Below are 16,376 nucleotides of genomic sequence, written 5' to 3'. Positions count from 1 at the left end.
TCACATGCAGGATGCATATCAAGCAACCATGCTAGCCTTGGGACAAGTGTCCCCCTTTCCCCTTTAAGAGAGGACTTGATGAATGCATAAACAATTAATTAAATTATCTAAATTACCATTGTATCCCTTGAGAGGCCAACCAATAGGCTTTAGGCACATCATGAGGGCAACATGGAGAGGAACTTGACAAGTGTCCTTGTTACTTATTTAGACCAAGCTTGCCTTGTGTGAGGGTGTGTGTGTGTTCTCTCTCATGCCCCTACAATGAGGGCGCGCCCCCCCTTGAGTAGGGATCTAGTTTGAATTTTGGAACTCCTCAATCCCCTCAAGCTCCTTAGTCATGGAGCACCTTAGCACCTTAGACATTTAGCACCTTAAGCACCTTAGTTAGCAAGCACGACAAGCACCTTAGTCAGCAAGCACGACAAGCACCTCAAGCTTGGGCCGGGTTCCCACCTCAAGTACATCCGTAACTTGCCTAAGGTCAAAGGACTTTTAACACTAACGTTTTAAGGTCTTTAAGATCCATTAGCTAACATTGCTCTTTGACATACCATCTCTCATTTGGACCTTTTAACCTTGGTCTCGTGTTGAGATAGATCCATAAGTACATGTCTATATTCTAACCCTTGTTCCCATTTATTCTCCCACATTAAATGATCAATTTAATATAAGAAAAACATTTGGGTTGGTTAGATATTAGATTTTATGACAGGGAGAAATAGAGATAGGGAGAGGTAGAGCGAGACACAAGGGGAGTGAGAGAGGAGAGGGAGAGAAAAAAAAAAGCTCGCTCTAAAGGTTCTGTTTAGAGTTAGCTTTTTGAAAGCAAGTTTTCATAGCAAGATTCTTTTACTAGATTTGGTTGATAGAGTATCCAAAGAAAGTTCACTCCAAAGCTCGTTCTGTATCAATCCCCGATAGATATAAAATGTAATGTGAGAGGGTTACCTAACTAAAGCATTGATTTAACATGTTTCATTGACATCATTGGCAACGTTGAAATATGTCAAAAGTTTTGAATCATCTAGATAGTCTCTTTGTGATATAAGTCTTAAAGGTGACCCTAGTGGTGTCCTAATTGAAGAAAGCCTTGTTGAGAACATGGCTACATGAATTGCCTTGAAGGTACAGTAGACAGTAGACGAAGGAGAAGCTCAAGAGCTCAAGAGCACACAAGACACAAAGTAGTATTACTGAGTGTGCTAATGCAAAGATAGTTCTTTCCCTAGAGTGGTGGTCTTATATACAACCTAGGGCAAAAACCCTTCACAAGGTGGCTACCATTGGTGTTGCTTGTCACTACTCAAAGAAGCTCATAGGGTCCATGAGAGGAGTGCTACAAACAAAAATCACTCATGGTTAAGGAGCTTGACAGAACCAATGCTACTTGCATGCCGGCAATAGCTGTGAAGGATAGTTGCTAAATGGGAGTGACAACCATGTGTGCCCAAAACATAGGCTCCGTTGTTGGACACTTTGGGGCATCAACAGGAGAGCAACAATTGGATGATAAATTGTGTCTAGTTCAGTCAAAAAAGGGGTGGAGACCAGTTTGCACCACATAGGCTGAGCACTTAGGGTATGCGCATATATTAAAGGTAAGACTAGGAGTTGAGGAGGAGATAAGGAGCTCGGCTTCACCGCCCAACTATAGTGGGATAGAGAGTGCACCATGCATCGTGCGGCATGCATAATATGAGGATGGTTATATAGTGTTGGCCTGCATGTCCATGTTAACCAGGCCATCAACAGGCACTTCAACCCTTGGCATCTTTAACCCTAAACCACGGACTCGCTCAACATCATCCATTCTTTCATGGCCTATAATGGTGCTCGTTAAAGATGCACCGCCATTATGGGTGGTCCACACATGACTCCTCCTTAACAAAAGTATTTGTTCTTGAAAAATAATGGGAAAATCTATTGGTAATCGAATCATGCTATGTGGCCCAAGTTGTTTGTCTCTGCGGCTTTCTTCCCTTGCCCCTACTTACACTAAGGTCGGCCTTTCTTCCCTTACCCCTGCTTACACTAAGGTCGGCCTTTCTTCCCTTGCCCCTGCTTACACTGAGTACGACTCGACCCTTAGAGAGTCCACTGGTGCTTTTATACCCTAAATAAGTAGTAACACAAACTCTTGATATAATTTAGTGTAGCTTGTGTGTAGTATTATTCTCCAATTGAAATTGAAAATCCCAGCCAATATCAATTACAATCCCACAATGGTACTAGAAAATTGCTTGTTGTCCATCACTTGTTAGATTTTGAGCTTCGCTTGTTGTCGTCACTGCAAGAGCTTCTTCTTGCAAAATTCATGACCCTACCACGTTCTGATAACTACTACAACCAACCACCCCCCCGGCCCCCCCGCGCCCCTATTACGTGCATCGCCTAGTTGAGCACAATGGATAATGTCATCAAAGAGTAGGTTGCCAAAGACTCCTTGAGCCGTCCCATAGAATCTAGTACAACAGTTTGCAGATGGTCTCGAATGTATTCTTGTCCATACCCACATAACTTTGAGCTTTTCCACCATTGCAAGAAGCTACCTTCTTCAAAGATAATAAAGGTGCTCATCCACCTCAGACGGCTAGCTAGCCAACCTGCACAATGTGTGTGTGTGTGTGTGTGTGTGTGTGTGAGAGAGAGAGAGAGAGAGAGAGAGAGAGAGAGAGAGAGAGAGAGAGAGAGAGAGAGATGAAATGGTATGTTAAACATCCTCAAAAGGCCAAAATGACCCAAATAGTAATTTCATATCTGGAGAATCCGATAAAATGTTGTGAATGTGTGTGTGAGAGAGAGAGGGAGAGGGAGCGGGAGAAGAAGATAATGCAACTGTGCCAATCTTGAACTTGTCATCTACAATAGTAGTATGAAGGGAGATCCGCCTCTGATCACCACATTGCACACTCTTGTTGAGTCCTCCTATGCCAAGACTGTTTGGCTGCTCTTGTTTTGCTCTCATACCTGCCACCATGAGATTAGCTCCCTGCATTTAGATAACGGAACTACCAACATGAGATCAGCATGCCCATGAGCTTGTGCGTGTTCATGGCCACTCCCCCGTGGGTGATATTGACTACACGTAGCCGGTCTCTACCATGGGTGCTGCATCTCCGTCGTCTCCCTCCGCTGCGTCCCTAGCCTCCTCCACTGGAGGGCCGAAGAAAACGTATAAGGGGGAGGACCCTTGTTGATCATCGCCCGCAGTTCAAGGCAGGGCTTGGCATGCATATTCCTACGTTCATTAAGGCAACGCACAAAATGCTCGCTTGGAAGAGTATAAGGGGTAGGACCCTCATTGATCACCCGCAGTTCAAGGCGGGGCTTGGCATGCATCGTGCGTTCATTAAGGTAGTGCCCATGACTGTCATGGTTGCCCGCAATTCAAGGCAGCCGTCCGCATTACAGGCATCCCACTTTGGTGAAGCTAGCGACGTTTGCAGCATTGTTGGCAGATCAGGAAGCGCACATTGAGCACCATACAATTCTGAGCAGCAACTTTGAGTGTGGTCCCATAGGTCTCGTGCCGTGGGCTGCAAGCATTTGAAACCACCTGATGGAACCTTGCGTTTTAATAGAGTATATAGATGGACAACCAAGGAGCTCGCAAAAATTATGTATCAAAGTCATGCAAAAAAAATTACAAGTTTGAATTACTCCAATAGATAAGCGATGTACTTTTGAGTAATGGCAAAGAGACATCACTTAGTTCTTTCCACATTACATGGAAATTCTCTTTAAGATTTTAGTTCCATGCTAGTAATTTCTCGAAAAGAGATCCAAGAAATATTCTATAAAGATTTGTATTTGACTTTCATACCACATTTAGTCAACCGCTAGCATCTATGGTAAAGGTATTCTAATATACTCACACAAAGCGATCTTATTTGCATGGGACATGTTGGATATTTGAATGTGAAGAAAAGCGAACATGATTGTAATAGAAAGCCCCTTGATGGAATGTGAGATGTTTCAACTCTTAAGCTGCCGATTTCAAGCCCGTTCTTTCATGATATGAGCAGGATGGTGAGTATGTGGCCATGCTCGAAGTGTAAAATTATGATTTATGCACTGAATGCCTACCTATCCATAATGGTTTTTTGTTGCGGTGTTAAAAGCGTTGGAGTAAACCAGTGCTTGCTCCTTGCTTGTGTGACACTACTCTTGTAGAACCAAAAAGGGCAAGACACTTGATTGAGGAAATGAAATGATCCTAAATCAAGTCCACAATCAATGGTTTCAAACTTGTAAAGGTAGATCAATTTAAAAAGTTTCAATCTAGTTCAATCAGCCATTTTCTTTGTCAATTGTTGTTTTTGAAGTCTTTCTAATTATTTGAAGTTAATTATAATTAATACCTTCTTCAACCGACCTACCTACAATCATAGTGGGTTGAAATGGCAATACTCAATCAATTTCCCTTCAAGATTTCGACAAAATCTTGCAAATTTAGAAGCAAAAGCTCTGGAACCCGATTCACACGCACCAACATAAGGCCCTTCCCTGCTTACATCGTCTGTCCAACACGATCTAAGTGGCACTTTGCACCAGCATCCTTGCTCCTTACAAGGGCTTCATGACGACGATGGGGCATGCTGCACCAGCACAAATGAAACCAAGTCTTGCCCCCCTCGTCTCCCCATCACCTTTATCAACCTTCACTTTCCAAGCATGTAGACAAGCGGGTCCTGCACTTGTTGCCTCTCGTGCAAACCATAGAGAGAGAGAGAGAGAGAGAGAGAGAGAGAGAGAGAGAGAGAGAGAGGTCCTTGCTCTGCGCATCATCACCAATAAATGGGTAGGCTCCCTCTCTCCCTCCCCATCGTGCTCACGATAGCAATGAAAATATCCGCTTCGGCCAGCTCTCTCTCTCTCTTCCCCCCCCCCCCCTCCCTCTGTGTCTCTCTTCTGCACTTTTGCACACGTCCTCCCCTTTGTTTTTATCCTTTAAAGCATATATTTGCATTAATAAAGCCCAATTGCCTATGGGTGTGCTTCTATGAGGTCGGTGCTCAAAGCTAGGCTGCATGCATTACATGAGAAACCTCTGCTTTACGAGAGCAGCAAAGGTCTCTCGCTTATATCCTTGTATTATGTATGTTGTGCATCATTCATGGTGCACACTCTATTCCTATATAATTGGGTGGTGAATCCAAGCTCCTACCTCCTCCTTCTTGGTCCATGGCAGAGTCCATGGTGGCACTACAAACGCATAATGGAGCATGTGCTCTACAAGTGGAAAATGGCCATACGACTTCTTATGGAGTAGATTACGAGGGCTTATGGGGCGGAATTTGAAGTAGATAAGCTTCGATCCAAGAAATTGAGGGTGTAGTAGGCTTCACCTAGGCTATGGGCTATAGGTTATGTATTGAGGTTATGCTCTTCACAACATGAGTCTACCAGTGAAAAAGTAGGCTTGAAAAGGGATTTTAGGAGGCTAGTGAACCTAACCTAAAACATTGGGTTAATTGATAATTTATCTAGATATTGAAGTGTCATAACGTTTACCATTACAATAGCTTCCTAAATGCAAGCTAAGCATCTAGTTAATGAAAATGATGAGGAAATAGTTGTAGCACTAAATGATCTAGACAATGGCTTTAATACTAGTCATTGGTTCGTTGGCTTTGGAGGTTAAAGAAATGGAGCCATTCATTCAATGAATGAAAATATGTCTTTCAAACGATTTTTTCATTTCTTTTTGTAGGAATCTTAGGAGATGCTTTGGTTTTGAATGGAAGAGGAAAATATAATCGCATATGGAGAGACCAAGTGGAGGATAGAAAGAGAAGCATAGATTTTTACGGACAGGTGTAAAGGAGAGAGAGAGAGAGAGAGAGAGAGAGAGAGAGAGAGATCCGGTTTGTGCGAGAGACGATGGAGTTGGGGGAGCTCGTTGCAGCTTCGAGTGATTTATGGGAATGTAGGTGAGTAGGGGAAAAGTTAAGCAGGTCACCTGGGTGGTGCACATAGAGCTCAAAGGTGCGCACAGAGTTTACCATATACGTTTTGTCTGTGTGTAGGTCGGGAAGGGCAGGACCAGCGGCCTTGGGCCATGGCCTATAGATGCAGGGGATATTGGGGAGAGAGAGAGAGAGAGAGAGAGAGAGAGAGAGAGAGAGAGAGAGAGAGAGAGAGAGAGAGAGAACCTCAAGGCATGGCTATAGAGTGATGGCTTGCATGTCCACACTAGCTCAACCACCCACATGCACTCTAACCTTGAGCTCCCTCTCTCCTACACCCTGGACATACTCAGCATCATCCACTCTTCATTGGCTTACTTTCAAAGGCGGAAGTGTTGACATCCCAGTTCAAAATTTCTACATCTTCGAGATCAGTTCACTTCTATTGATCCCTTGGAAACAGGTCTATAAATTCCGAGTCAATAATTTATCCCCTATAGATAGTTGTAATATCATTCGGAAAGAGATATATGCTTCTTTTCTATCCCCAATATTTTACCATGAATTCCCAAAATGCTCCAAAAATTCAAATACCATCACATTTTAATGGTAAAGGATGAGTTATGATGCATTGGTACCATGCGTTACCATTGGTATCAGATATACTGGGTCTGCGACGCATGTATTAATTTATTACTGCCCCAGATTCGCTGTCGAGATCACTGAAAAAAGGAAAAGTCCAGGTTGGTCCGGTTCCCACGCGCTGGGCTACTTGTCGATCGACGCGCTCCTGTCACAATGGCATCCTAGCACGACGCGCTGGAGGGAGCAAAACGCACCTGCTTCTATCTCACCTCACATGCTCCCCTTCTTCTTCCTCTACTCTGAGCAATCGCGTGCGTCTCCTCAGCTCTACCTACACATGCTGCCCAAGCGCCCTACACTGACTCAGACACTACGCGTTGGCCACCCCAGCTCCGTCGCAGCTTGAGAGAGACAAAGAGAGAGAGAGAGAGAGAGAGAGAGAGAGAGAGAGAGAGAGAGAGAGAGAGAGATTTACTACTAAAAGTTATGCTAGTCCTCAAAGATTGTATGAAGCTAGAATATGTTGTGAAAAATGCTTAGAAGACGGCATGCCTTGCATACTTGAGTTGTTGAAGATCTTTCGAGTGCATCTAGTTTATCGAGCAAATTTTGGCAAAAAGCAAGCACGCTCATTGGACAGTGCTAGAGAGAAGTATGTTCATGTGATCATTTCCAAAATTATAGCTTAATCTTTAGAAAATGAAGGAGATCCCCAATTTTCGGGTCTCTTTTAAAATAAAGAAAAAGTTTTCGATATCTTTTTTGTCAAATTTTGATTTAAGATGCTTGATTGACAGTACTATAAGGTTCTAAAGTAAAAACCAAAGCCGTTTCCATGTTCCAATAGGTTAGACGGACGTTTGGTTTAGTTTTGAAAAAAGCTGTTGTTTTTATTGTTTTTCATGTTTTTTAAGTATTTTTTTGCAAAAAGCAAGGTCAGATCCTTAATCTACGTGTTCCGAGGAAGCTATGGTTCAATTTTATAAAAATATGCTTTTCGAGTGCTTTTCACGCTATTTTAGCTTTTCAAGATTTTTAGCGCTTTTTAGTGAAAAGTGAGTCCGCTTTCTTATTCTCGTGGACAAGGGGAACCCGTGGTTCAATTTTAGAAAATTTTAATTTTTTTTAAAACGCTATTTTTAGCTTTTCATGCTTTTCGGCATTTTTGAAGAGCAATGTGCTTTTTAGGATGACTTAAATATAAAAATATTAATTTTAGTCTTCGTCGGATTTAAAAATGATCACCTGGAGAAAAAACGAAACCAAACGGGATTTTTATGGGAACCGTTTTTACTAAAGCGGTACCGTAAATTTGCCGGTGCAGTACGGGAAAGTCATAATTATATCAGCGGGGCATCACGGTGTGGCATAGTCTAGCTAAGGTTCAATTAGTTGTCCGGATACTGTTCAATTGGCCAATTTTACTGTAAAAATTGGATGGTAAGTGGGAGAGTTGACCACCAAAAGCAAAGGCATGTTTTTAGCAAAGTTCACAAAAAACTGTAGCTATTCATGGCCCAAAATCTAATGCTAGTTTTCTGGCTTGGGCATTGTTAGGTGCTAACTTCCCTAACAGTAATTCAGGGTAAATACACAATAAACTGCATACGACATAGCTTTACCCCACAACAAAAAACTGCAGAACATCATTGAAGCAAGGAAAACTAGACTGTATTATTGCCTCAACTGCAGCATGAATACACACACTACAACATCTGTCGAATACAATTCGACATCCACACACCGAAAAAAGCCAACAACTAACTACTACTAACTGCCATGCAGCGCCAAGAAGTTAATCAAACGCCTAAAACTAACCAGCATAGGTGTAAAAACACCCCTAGAGTTCAGAGGTCTCCACCTTGATTACAAACAAAAAGTAAATAAACCACTACTGAAGCATCAGGGCCTAACACCTGGCACATCCGGTGGCAATGTTTGCAAAACACTGTAAGAACCCACAATATCCCTTGACAAAACAAGCTTGAAAATCAAAGTAAAATTCTTCTTGCTACTGCCCTTGAAGACCAGAATCTTCAGTTTCAACACGATCTCCTGACTGTTCCTCCATATCCTGAGCAGCTTCAAGTAATGTAGCATCAATACCTAGATCTTCAGACATTGCCTCAGCACTCTTCAACAAAAGTTCTTCCATGTTCTCATGATCCTCTCTGTCATCAACCTGTATAACTGGAACTGAAACTGCAGTCTGACCTGCTTCCTGAACTGATCCTTGAACTGTTTCCTAAACTGACAACTGAACTGTATCCTTAGCTTCCACTTCAACTGTAGTTCGAACTGGCTCAACTGGTGCAGTATCCATTTCCACCTCTACTTGCACCTTCTGTTGCAACTCTGCATTCTGCTCCTTCAAATCAGCTAATTGTCTCTGTAAAAGCAAAATTTCCTCCTTGGACTCCTCCTCTGCAAAAGCTTGATAGGGTTTACTAACCACATCATATATTTTAATTTTAATATGCTCCCACACTCCTTTCATATACTCCATGACCTCACTCTTGATTTTCTCAATATCTCCTGAACTGACATACCAGCCTTCTACATCCAACTCTTCCTCTGACATGTGTCTAATCTTTTCCTCCACTTTTCTACAAGTTGTAACCCTGCTTAATAGTACCCTATTGCTACTCTCCAAAGATGCATTAACAATAGACATTTCAGTCAATTGATCTTGCAGTACTTGGAACCACTCCTCCTTCCATTTAGTAATTCTGGCTAAAGTCTTTTCTCTGATTGACACTACCTGCTTGTAAGAGTCCAACTCCTGTCTCATCAGTTCTTGAGCTTTGGTTAAGTCTTGAACCTTTTTAGCCAAAATCTCTATCTCATTCTGTGCTTTCTTGTCCTTTAAAGCCCCTTCATTGACCTGCTTCAGTTCAGTTTGAAGGCCATCATTTTCTCTGCTAAAAAATGTGAGATCTAGAGACTGCTGCTCCACATACTCTTTAACTAAAGTTAGTGCAGTTTGCACTTCAACAAAAGAGACAGTAGCAAACTGAGCTTTAGAAATTGCAGGTCTCTCCAAAATAGGATCTCCAAATGTAGCTATAGGCACCTGCTCTGACAACTTATGAAGTCTCCTGATCTTAAAACCTGTTTTGACAGTTGCAGGTATCACAGGCTTTTCAGGCATACCTGCTGGAGTATCAGAAAACAAATCTCCAAACTCCTTGTCCATCAAAAGATCTTGAATGTCTTTATCTATATGCACAGATCTGTGGTCCAAGAACAATTTCTGTCTCTTCTCTCTTTTTATTGAAGAGCCTACATCTTCAATTACCTGTGGTGAAATTTGGGACTGTTTCCCCTGAAAAATGCTTTTGTTATTGACATATTGAAACACAGCAACAAGATAAGGTCCAACCTTATTTGTCCTATCTTTCCTTCTTTGCTTTGTGTAAATTTCAAATTTCTTCCTATCAAACAAAATATTAGCCCACCCCATGTGTCTACCACTTTCTGCAGCTAACAAGATGCCATAGTTCTCCCTGCTATTCAGACTTTACCAACAAAAAGACCCTTCCTATAAACCACCTTACCTGTTGTAGCCTAACTGCATTCTTCATTCCTGACAGTTGGTAATAATGCCTTTCTCCCTGAGATGGACCAAAAGCCCTGGTCGTATCTTTCTCACTGGCCTTGCTGAACTCATCATCCTCTGCAGTAGAGAGGTCAAACACCTTAGCTACTAACTCTTCAGTCAATAGTCTTCTCTAAAAACCTGTTCATCATTTGTTTGCAGTTGCTTCAAGTAAATTGTGGCCATGTGACTATTTCTCCAACTCACCCATGGGAGTCTTGAAAAATCAAGGAGACCAATTTTTCTAAGTCATACTTGAAATCAAGAAACGTGTAGTCGGAGAAAGCTTCCTCTTTGGGTTGTACCATGCGGGTAGGGGTTACCATCTCTGGTTCATCATCAGAGCTTGGGTCTTGCACCATCGGGCCTTGAAAGCGAGTCTTTCTTGCAGAGCTTCTTAACATGGCAATAATTTTATTATCGGCTCTTGCATCCGGGCTAACACTTGTAGAGGAGTTGCAAATTGTCGACATCCTCAGCCCTGTCGTAAAATGCAAGAGTGGGTTGTACCTCAGGTTGTGATTACGCGCTACCCTTTCACATGCATAACCAGTCACCATCAAAAAATCATCATTCATAAGATGTACCCCTTGATTCCCGTCCCTTTGCCCAAAAAATGGTTTAAGTCGGAATCCGTTGATAGGTTTGGGAATAATTGTATCCTCCTGATCACGCAGTAAAAAAGTATTGGGCCCCACCGATCTTACAATTTGGAATGGCCCCACACACCTGAGTTTGAGTTTACCTGGTCTCAAACCCAATTTAACGTTATAGACCAGCACCCAATCACTTGGAGAAAATTTTTTGAATTTAATATTTCCGTTAATCCAAGCTTGTCTCCTTTGTTGGATAATGTCAACAATGTACTCGCTATGGATTCTATCCTCTTCCAACCTAGGTAAAGCCTCCTTCTTGTAGCTGACTAAGTCTTCAGGAGACAACTTTTCCTGAACTGCAACCCTGAGACTTGGCATAATAAATTCCATGGGCACCACTGCTTCCAATCAATACACTAACTTGAATGGTGTCATTCTAGTAGTAACTTTGTATGCTATTCTAAAAGCCCAAAGTGTAGAATTCAATTTTTTAACCCAATCTGATTGACCAGCTTCCTGATAATCCTGACCAAAATCTTGTTGGTACTTTCTACTTGTCCATTGGCCTGGGGATAGTACACTGTTGACTTCTTATGCAAAATCATATGCAGTTCAGTCAGTTTACTCATTACTTTGTTTATAAATGTCCTCCTTGATCAGAAACTAGCTTAATGGGACAATCAAACCTGGTCATAATGTTTCTGTACAAAAACTTGGCCACACTTTTTGCTTTATTGTCTCTTAAAGCCACTGTCTCTACCCACTTTATACTATAGTCAGTTGCAACCAAGATATTCTTGTTTTGTGTAAATCGGGCAGGTGGTTTGATTGGACCAACAAAATCCAATCCCCATTTTTGGAATGGTTCCAAAGGCAAAATAGGTTGCAATGGCATTCTATCCACATTCAATGGCCTGCCATCTCTTTGACACAGCAAACAGTTTTTACTGAACTCCTGAGCATCTTTAATTACTGTTGGCCACCAGAGTCCTGCTTGAAAACTTTCCTTGCAGTAATCTCTCATGAGAAGTGGCCTCCTGCATTCCATGCATGAGCTTCTGCCAAAACTGCTTTTTGCTCAAACTGTGGCACACATCTCCTTATTACCCGATCAATGCCTCTCTTATATAAAAGTCCTGCAATAAATGTAAATGGTTTACTTCTCAATGCCATCCTCTTCCTGTGATCTTTGGTCATAGATTCAGGTAACACTCCTTCAGCCAAAACCTGAAACATATCTTCATACCAATCCCCTGACTGGTCAGTTACCTGAACTAAAAACAGATCTGCATCAAGTAATTGGTCAGGTACTCTTGAGGAATCAGCTTCACCTGTTTCCAATCTACTGAGACAATCAACCAAAACATGAAGTCGTCTAGGAGTATGTATGACCACATAATCAAATTCATGCAATAGCAGTATCAATCTGGCTAACCTTCCTGACAAATGTGGTTTGTTCACCAAATAAATAAAAGCCTGATGATCTACATGGAAAATTACCCTATTGGCCAAAAGGTAATGTCTAGATTTCTGCAATGCATAGATCATGCCCAAGCATTCTCTATCAGTCACCGAATAATTCTTCTCTGCAGGTGTCAATACCCTACTGGCATAGTAAATTGGTCTAAACCAACCTCTCCTGGTTTCCTGCATGAATGCTGTACCCACTGCCACATGAGTTACATCCACAAAGTTATGGAACGGTAAATTCCAATCAGGAACAATCAAAATAGGTGCTATAGTCAGCATTTTCTTTAGTATCCTGAATGCTCTACCCTGCTCTTCTCCCCATTCAAAAACTACATCTTTCTTTGTAAGTCTGATTAGTGGTGTAAAAACATGTGCTAAATATCTCAAAAATCGGTTATGCCACTTCACTTGACACAAAAATATTCCCAATTGCTTAATGGTCTTTGGTTCGGGTGCTTTATTGATTGCTGCCACCTCGCTTGGATCTATAGACACTCCTTCTTTAGAAATGACATGTCCCAAGAGAACTCCTCTTTGAACTGCAAAAGCACACTTGGCTGGGTTCAGTGAGTCTAAATTCCCTGCATTTCTGAAAACATAACTTCTCTAGATGCTCCTGTTTCTTTCCAAAAACACTAAAATCATCCAAGAAAACCCTCATAAATGTTGTAAGTTATTCTTCAAATACACGCTCAACTGCTTTCTGAAATGTTGGTGGAGCATTTTTCAAACCATAAGTGCTTTACTCTTGCTGCTCTTAATCATGGTCTTCCCAACATGATTGGATAAGAACGAATAGATTTCTCCAACCTGAGTACTACAAAGTTGGCTACAAATTGCAGTCCCCCAATCGAGATATGCAAATTCCTCAAAATGCCCAATTCACAAGATTTTCCACAAATAGTATCCTCAGGGTCCATTCCGCTTTCCTGATTCTTTCCTGCCACTTCTCTAGTAAGTTTTTTTAACAATTGTTGTGAAAATGCAAGTACCAGCCTCAACATTTGCTTTACTGTGATGGTCATTGGAGCTGACAACAATGCTTCATAAAAGTCATCACCATCAACATGTTCTTCCAGTTCAGTTTGATTGCGGTCTAAATTTCGTCTCCCCTGGTCATCCAAGGATCTTATAACAAAATTCTATTCCTCAGGTGGTACACCCCCTCTTTGAGAGTTTTGCACTTCTTTGAGTGCCCCTATCCTTACTGCTTTTTGATCTTTCCAATTCAAACTGTCCGAGTTGTCTACTTCTTCCAAGGTGGAGTTTCCAACCTTGGCCTTTGCCCTAGTGACCACCATGGCATCAGTGCACCCACTAGTATTTGGAATATCCTCAATGAGGATGCAGGCTGTACAATCACAATTGTGATGCTTAGGTGTTTCCTGAGCAAATTTAGTCTCTTGTACCTACTAATCAGTTTGTTGTTTTGCTTTGATAACTTCTATCTTTTCTTCAAACCATTCTTCCTCAGTCCATTCCTCCCATATTATTCAATTAGCCTGACCCGGAGGTCGTTGCTGCTGCTCCTGTGGTGGAAGTGGCGGATTCTGTTCAGGAGGTCGATTATTATTGTTATTGTTGTACCTGATAATAGGGATTCCTCTATCATTCTGATGTCGGCACCAAAGTTCACAGATAGGTCCTTGTCGATGACCCATGACTCCACAATAATTGCATGGTGACTGTGGCATATTGTTCTGATTCGTGTTTTGATATCCCCAATTATTTGGATTTTGAAATCGTCTCTAAGATGCAGGTCCCTGATATCTCCTATTAGGACCTTGAGGGGCAATCATGCTCGTAGCGGCCTCCCTCATCTTTTGAGTAATGTACCCAGGTCTTCTTCCCTTGAAATCCGGGTTGTAATAACAATTGTCATAGTCATGTCCAAACCTTTGACATACCTGACAATATGTTTCTCTGACATGCCAAACTGGTTCATGCCCATAGTTTGTAATTTATCCTGAATAACTTTGTTGACTGTATCTGCAGTCACCACAACCTTTCCCTGCTTTTTATCCTTCTTTGGAGAATCTTTATCTTTCTTCTGCTTCTTCTTTTCCTTATCCTTTTTGTTTGCCTTCTTCTTTTCTAGCCAATCTTCATCCTCATCACTGTCAGTGTCAACTCCCATATCCTGATCTGAATCATCAGTTTTTGACCCTCAATCTTTAGATTCTGAGTCTGAGTCATCACTTTTCTTCTTCTTCTCTTTTCCCATAAGACGATTTTACCTCCATACCTTCTTTCAGCTCTGGCTGCTGCCTCAACCAAATCAGTAAAATCTTGTGCATTTGCTAACGGGGTTCTCCCTACTACTGCACTCCTGTACTCCTTTTTGATTCCCTTACAAAAATAATCCCCCAACTGTTCCATAGAAGGCTGTTGTGGCACTTCCAATCTGTTGTTTAAATTCCTAAACTTTTGGGCATAATCTTCAACCAACAAGTCTTTTTTCTTTAACTTTCGCAATTTCTTCAAAATGTCTTCAGGTGTTTTGTCTTCCCTGAACCTTAACAAAAATCTTTGTTTCAAATCTTTATAATTAGCAAAAGCAGGCATACCATACTGCAAGAACCAATCCATGGATTTTCCCTGCAGTGTTGCTGCAAAATGCTCCTTCTTTATTCCATCTGGATGTATTGCCTCATATCCACTAGCAGACCACCTTGTTTGAAACTGACCAACGTGGCTGTCAGCATCTTGGGGGACTTTTTTTCGTTGAACTTTGCCGCACCCACTTTGGGATTTGGTGCAGCCATTGGAGGTATCGGAAGCGTTCTGAGTACCCTTATCGGAAGTGGATTAAAAGGTAAAGAGGATGTCCCTGTTCCTGTAAACTGTAACTGTCTTCTTGCCTGAAAGATTGTCTCAGCTATCAATACATTCACCAATGTTCCCACAATTGAGTCTGATGTAGGAGGAGTTGCTTGTTGGCCTTGTTGGTTTGCAGGTGGGGTCCCCTGCAGCCTGTGTTCAGGTTCTTGCAGTTTAGTCCCGGCCCCAACAGTACCTGCTCCTTCAGTGTACCCCCTTACAAGTTCAGCTAGGCCATCATTGCCCGACTCTTCTTCCCGTCTTCCCCTCACTGCAAATTCTCTCCTAAGTGGAAACCGGGTGCCATATGAGTGTTGTGGGACATTGAAGCCTTGCCCTGAATCACTCATACATCGCTATTGCTCCCCTGGCGAAAATATTTCACCAGCCTTGGCTTTGCATACAATTGAGAGCAAGTAGGTGAATTGCAAGCACCATAGAAGAAAAAAGGATGCAATTACCTTGTTTGCAATTACAATTTGAACTCTGCCTGGCAGGTGGGGAAGAATACATGCAAGAATTTGGTGCCATATTCCTCAGACTCTTCTTGCGGGGTTACCCAATTGGAGAATTCCCTCAGGTGGTCTATATCCACTTGCATATCAGTCCCCTAGTGTATTCCTAGTTGCCATATGGTGCACCCTGAATTTAAACCGATTGCAGGATCGCCAAAGTGTTAGGCGCTAACTTCCCTAACAGTAATTCAGGGTAAATACAAAGTAAACTGCATACGACATAACTTTACCCCACAACAAAAAACTGCAGAACATCATTGAAGCAAGGAAAACTAGACTGTATTACTACCTCAACTGCATCATGAATACACACACTACAGCGTTTGCCGAATATAGTTCGACATCCACACACCGAAAAAAGCCAACGACTAACTACTACTAGCTACCATGCAATGCCAAGAAGTTAATTAAACGCCTAAAACTAACCAGCATAGGTGCAAAAACATCCCTAGAGTTCAAAGGTCTCCACCTTGATTACAAACAAAAAGTAAATAAACCACTACTGAAGCATCAGGGCTTAACAGGCATCACTCTAGCTTGCTGCAGTGCCTATAAATTGACAATTAGTGCTCAGTTTTCAGTGTCGTCTGTTGCATCTACTACCGCAAGGCTATATGTATCTATTATACGAAGTGGTGAAAGCTCTTACTCACCATCTCCATAAGCTCTTCTCTCTTGTATACAGGAAGAGGAAGAGGAAGAAGAAGAAGAAGAAGGATAGTCTCTCTCTACTTGCTTACTATCTCCTCTCTCGTTTCAACGTACGCGCTCTCTTGCGGAAAAGCAAGAAGCCTTTCGACAGTCCCTAATCGATTCTAAAGCACGGTGAGTAGCTCTAAACTCCATAGCCATCATCATCATCATCATCTCTCTCTCTCTC

General features: G+C 41.9%; 1 protein-coding gene and 1 pseudogene across 1 annotated transcript; both read right to left on the bottom strand.

Annotated features, from left to right (window-relative positions):
* Positions 1 to 8,508: 8,508 nt before the first annotated feature.
* Positions 8,509 to 8,820, bottom strand: LOC147451878 (uncharacterized; annotated as a pseudogene).
* A 2,508-nt stretch (positions 8,821 to 11,328) lies between these two features.
* Positions 11,329 to 11,715, bottom strand: LOC147451877 (uncharacterized). The gene has a single exon (XM_086519180.1). It carries the CDS (start codon positions 11,713 to 11,715, stop codon positions 11,329 to 11,331), a length of 387 nt encoding a protein of 128 aa, XP_086375306.1.
* Between the last annotated feature and the right edge of the window lie 4,661 nt (positions 11,716 to 16,376).

Source organism: Adiantum capillus-veneris, chromosome 8, assembly GCF_014529385.1.
Source record: "Adiantum capillus-veneris isolate H3 chromosome 8, ASM1452938v2, whole genome shotgun sequence".
In the NCBI taxonomy this organism is placed as follows: Eukaryota; Viridiplantae; Streptophyta; class Polypodiopsida; order Polypodiales; family Pteridaceae; genus Adiantum; species Adiantum capillus-veneris.
Note: the sequence above shows the minus strand (reverse complement) of the source record. Positions and strands in the feature narration are given on the sequence as shown.

What these genes read in the sequence shown, in the direction of transcription:
- LOC147451877 (XM_086519180.1), bottom strand. Translation starts at nt 11,715, where the DNA reads ATGAGAGATTACTGCAAGGAAAGTTTTCAAGCAGGACTCTGGTGGCCA.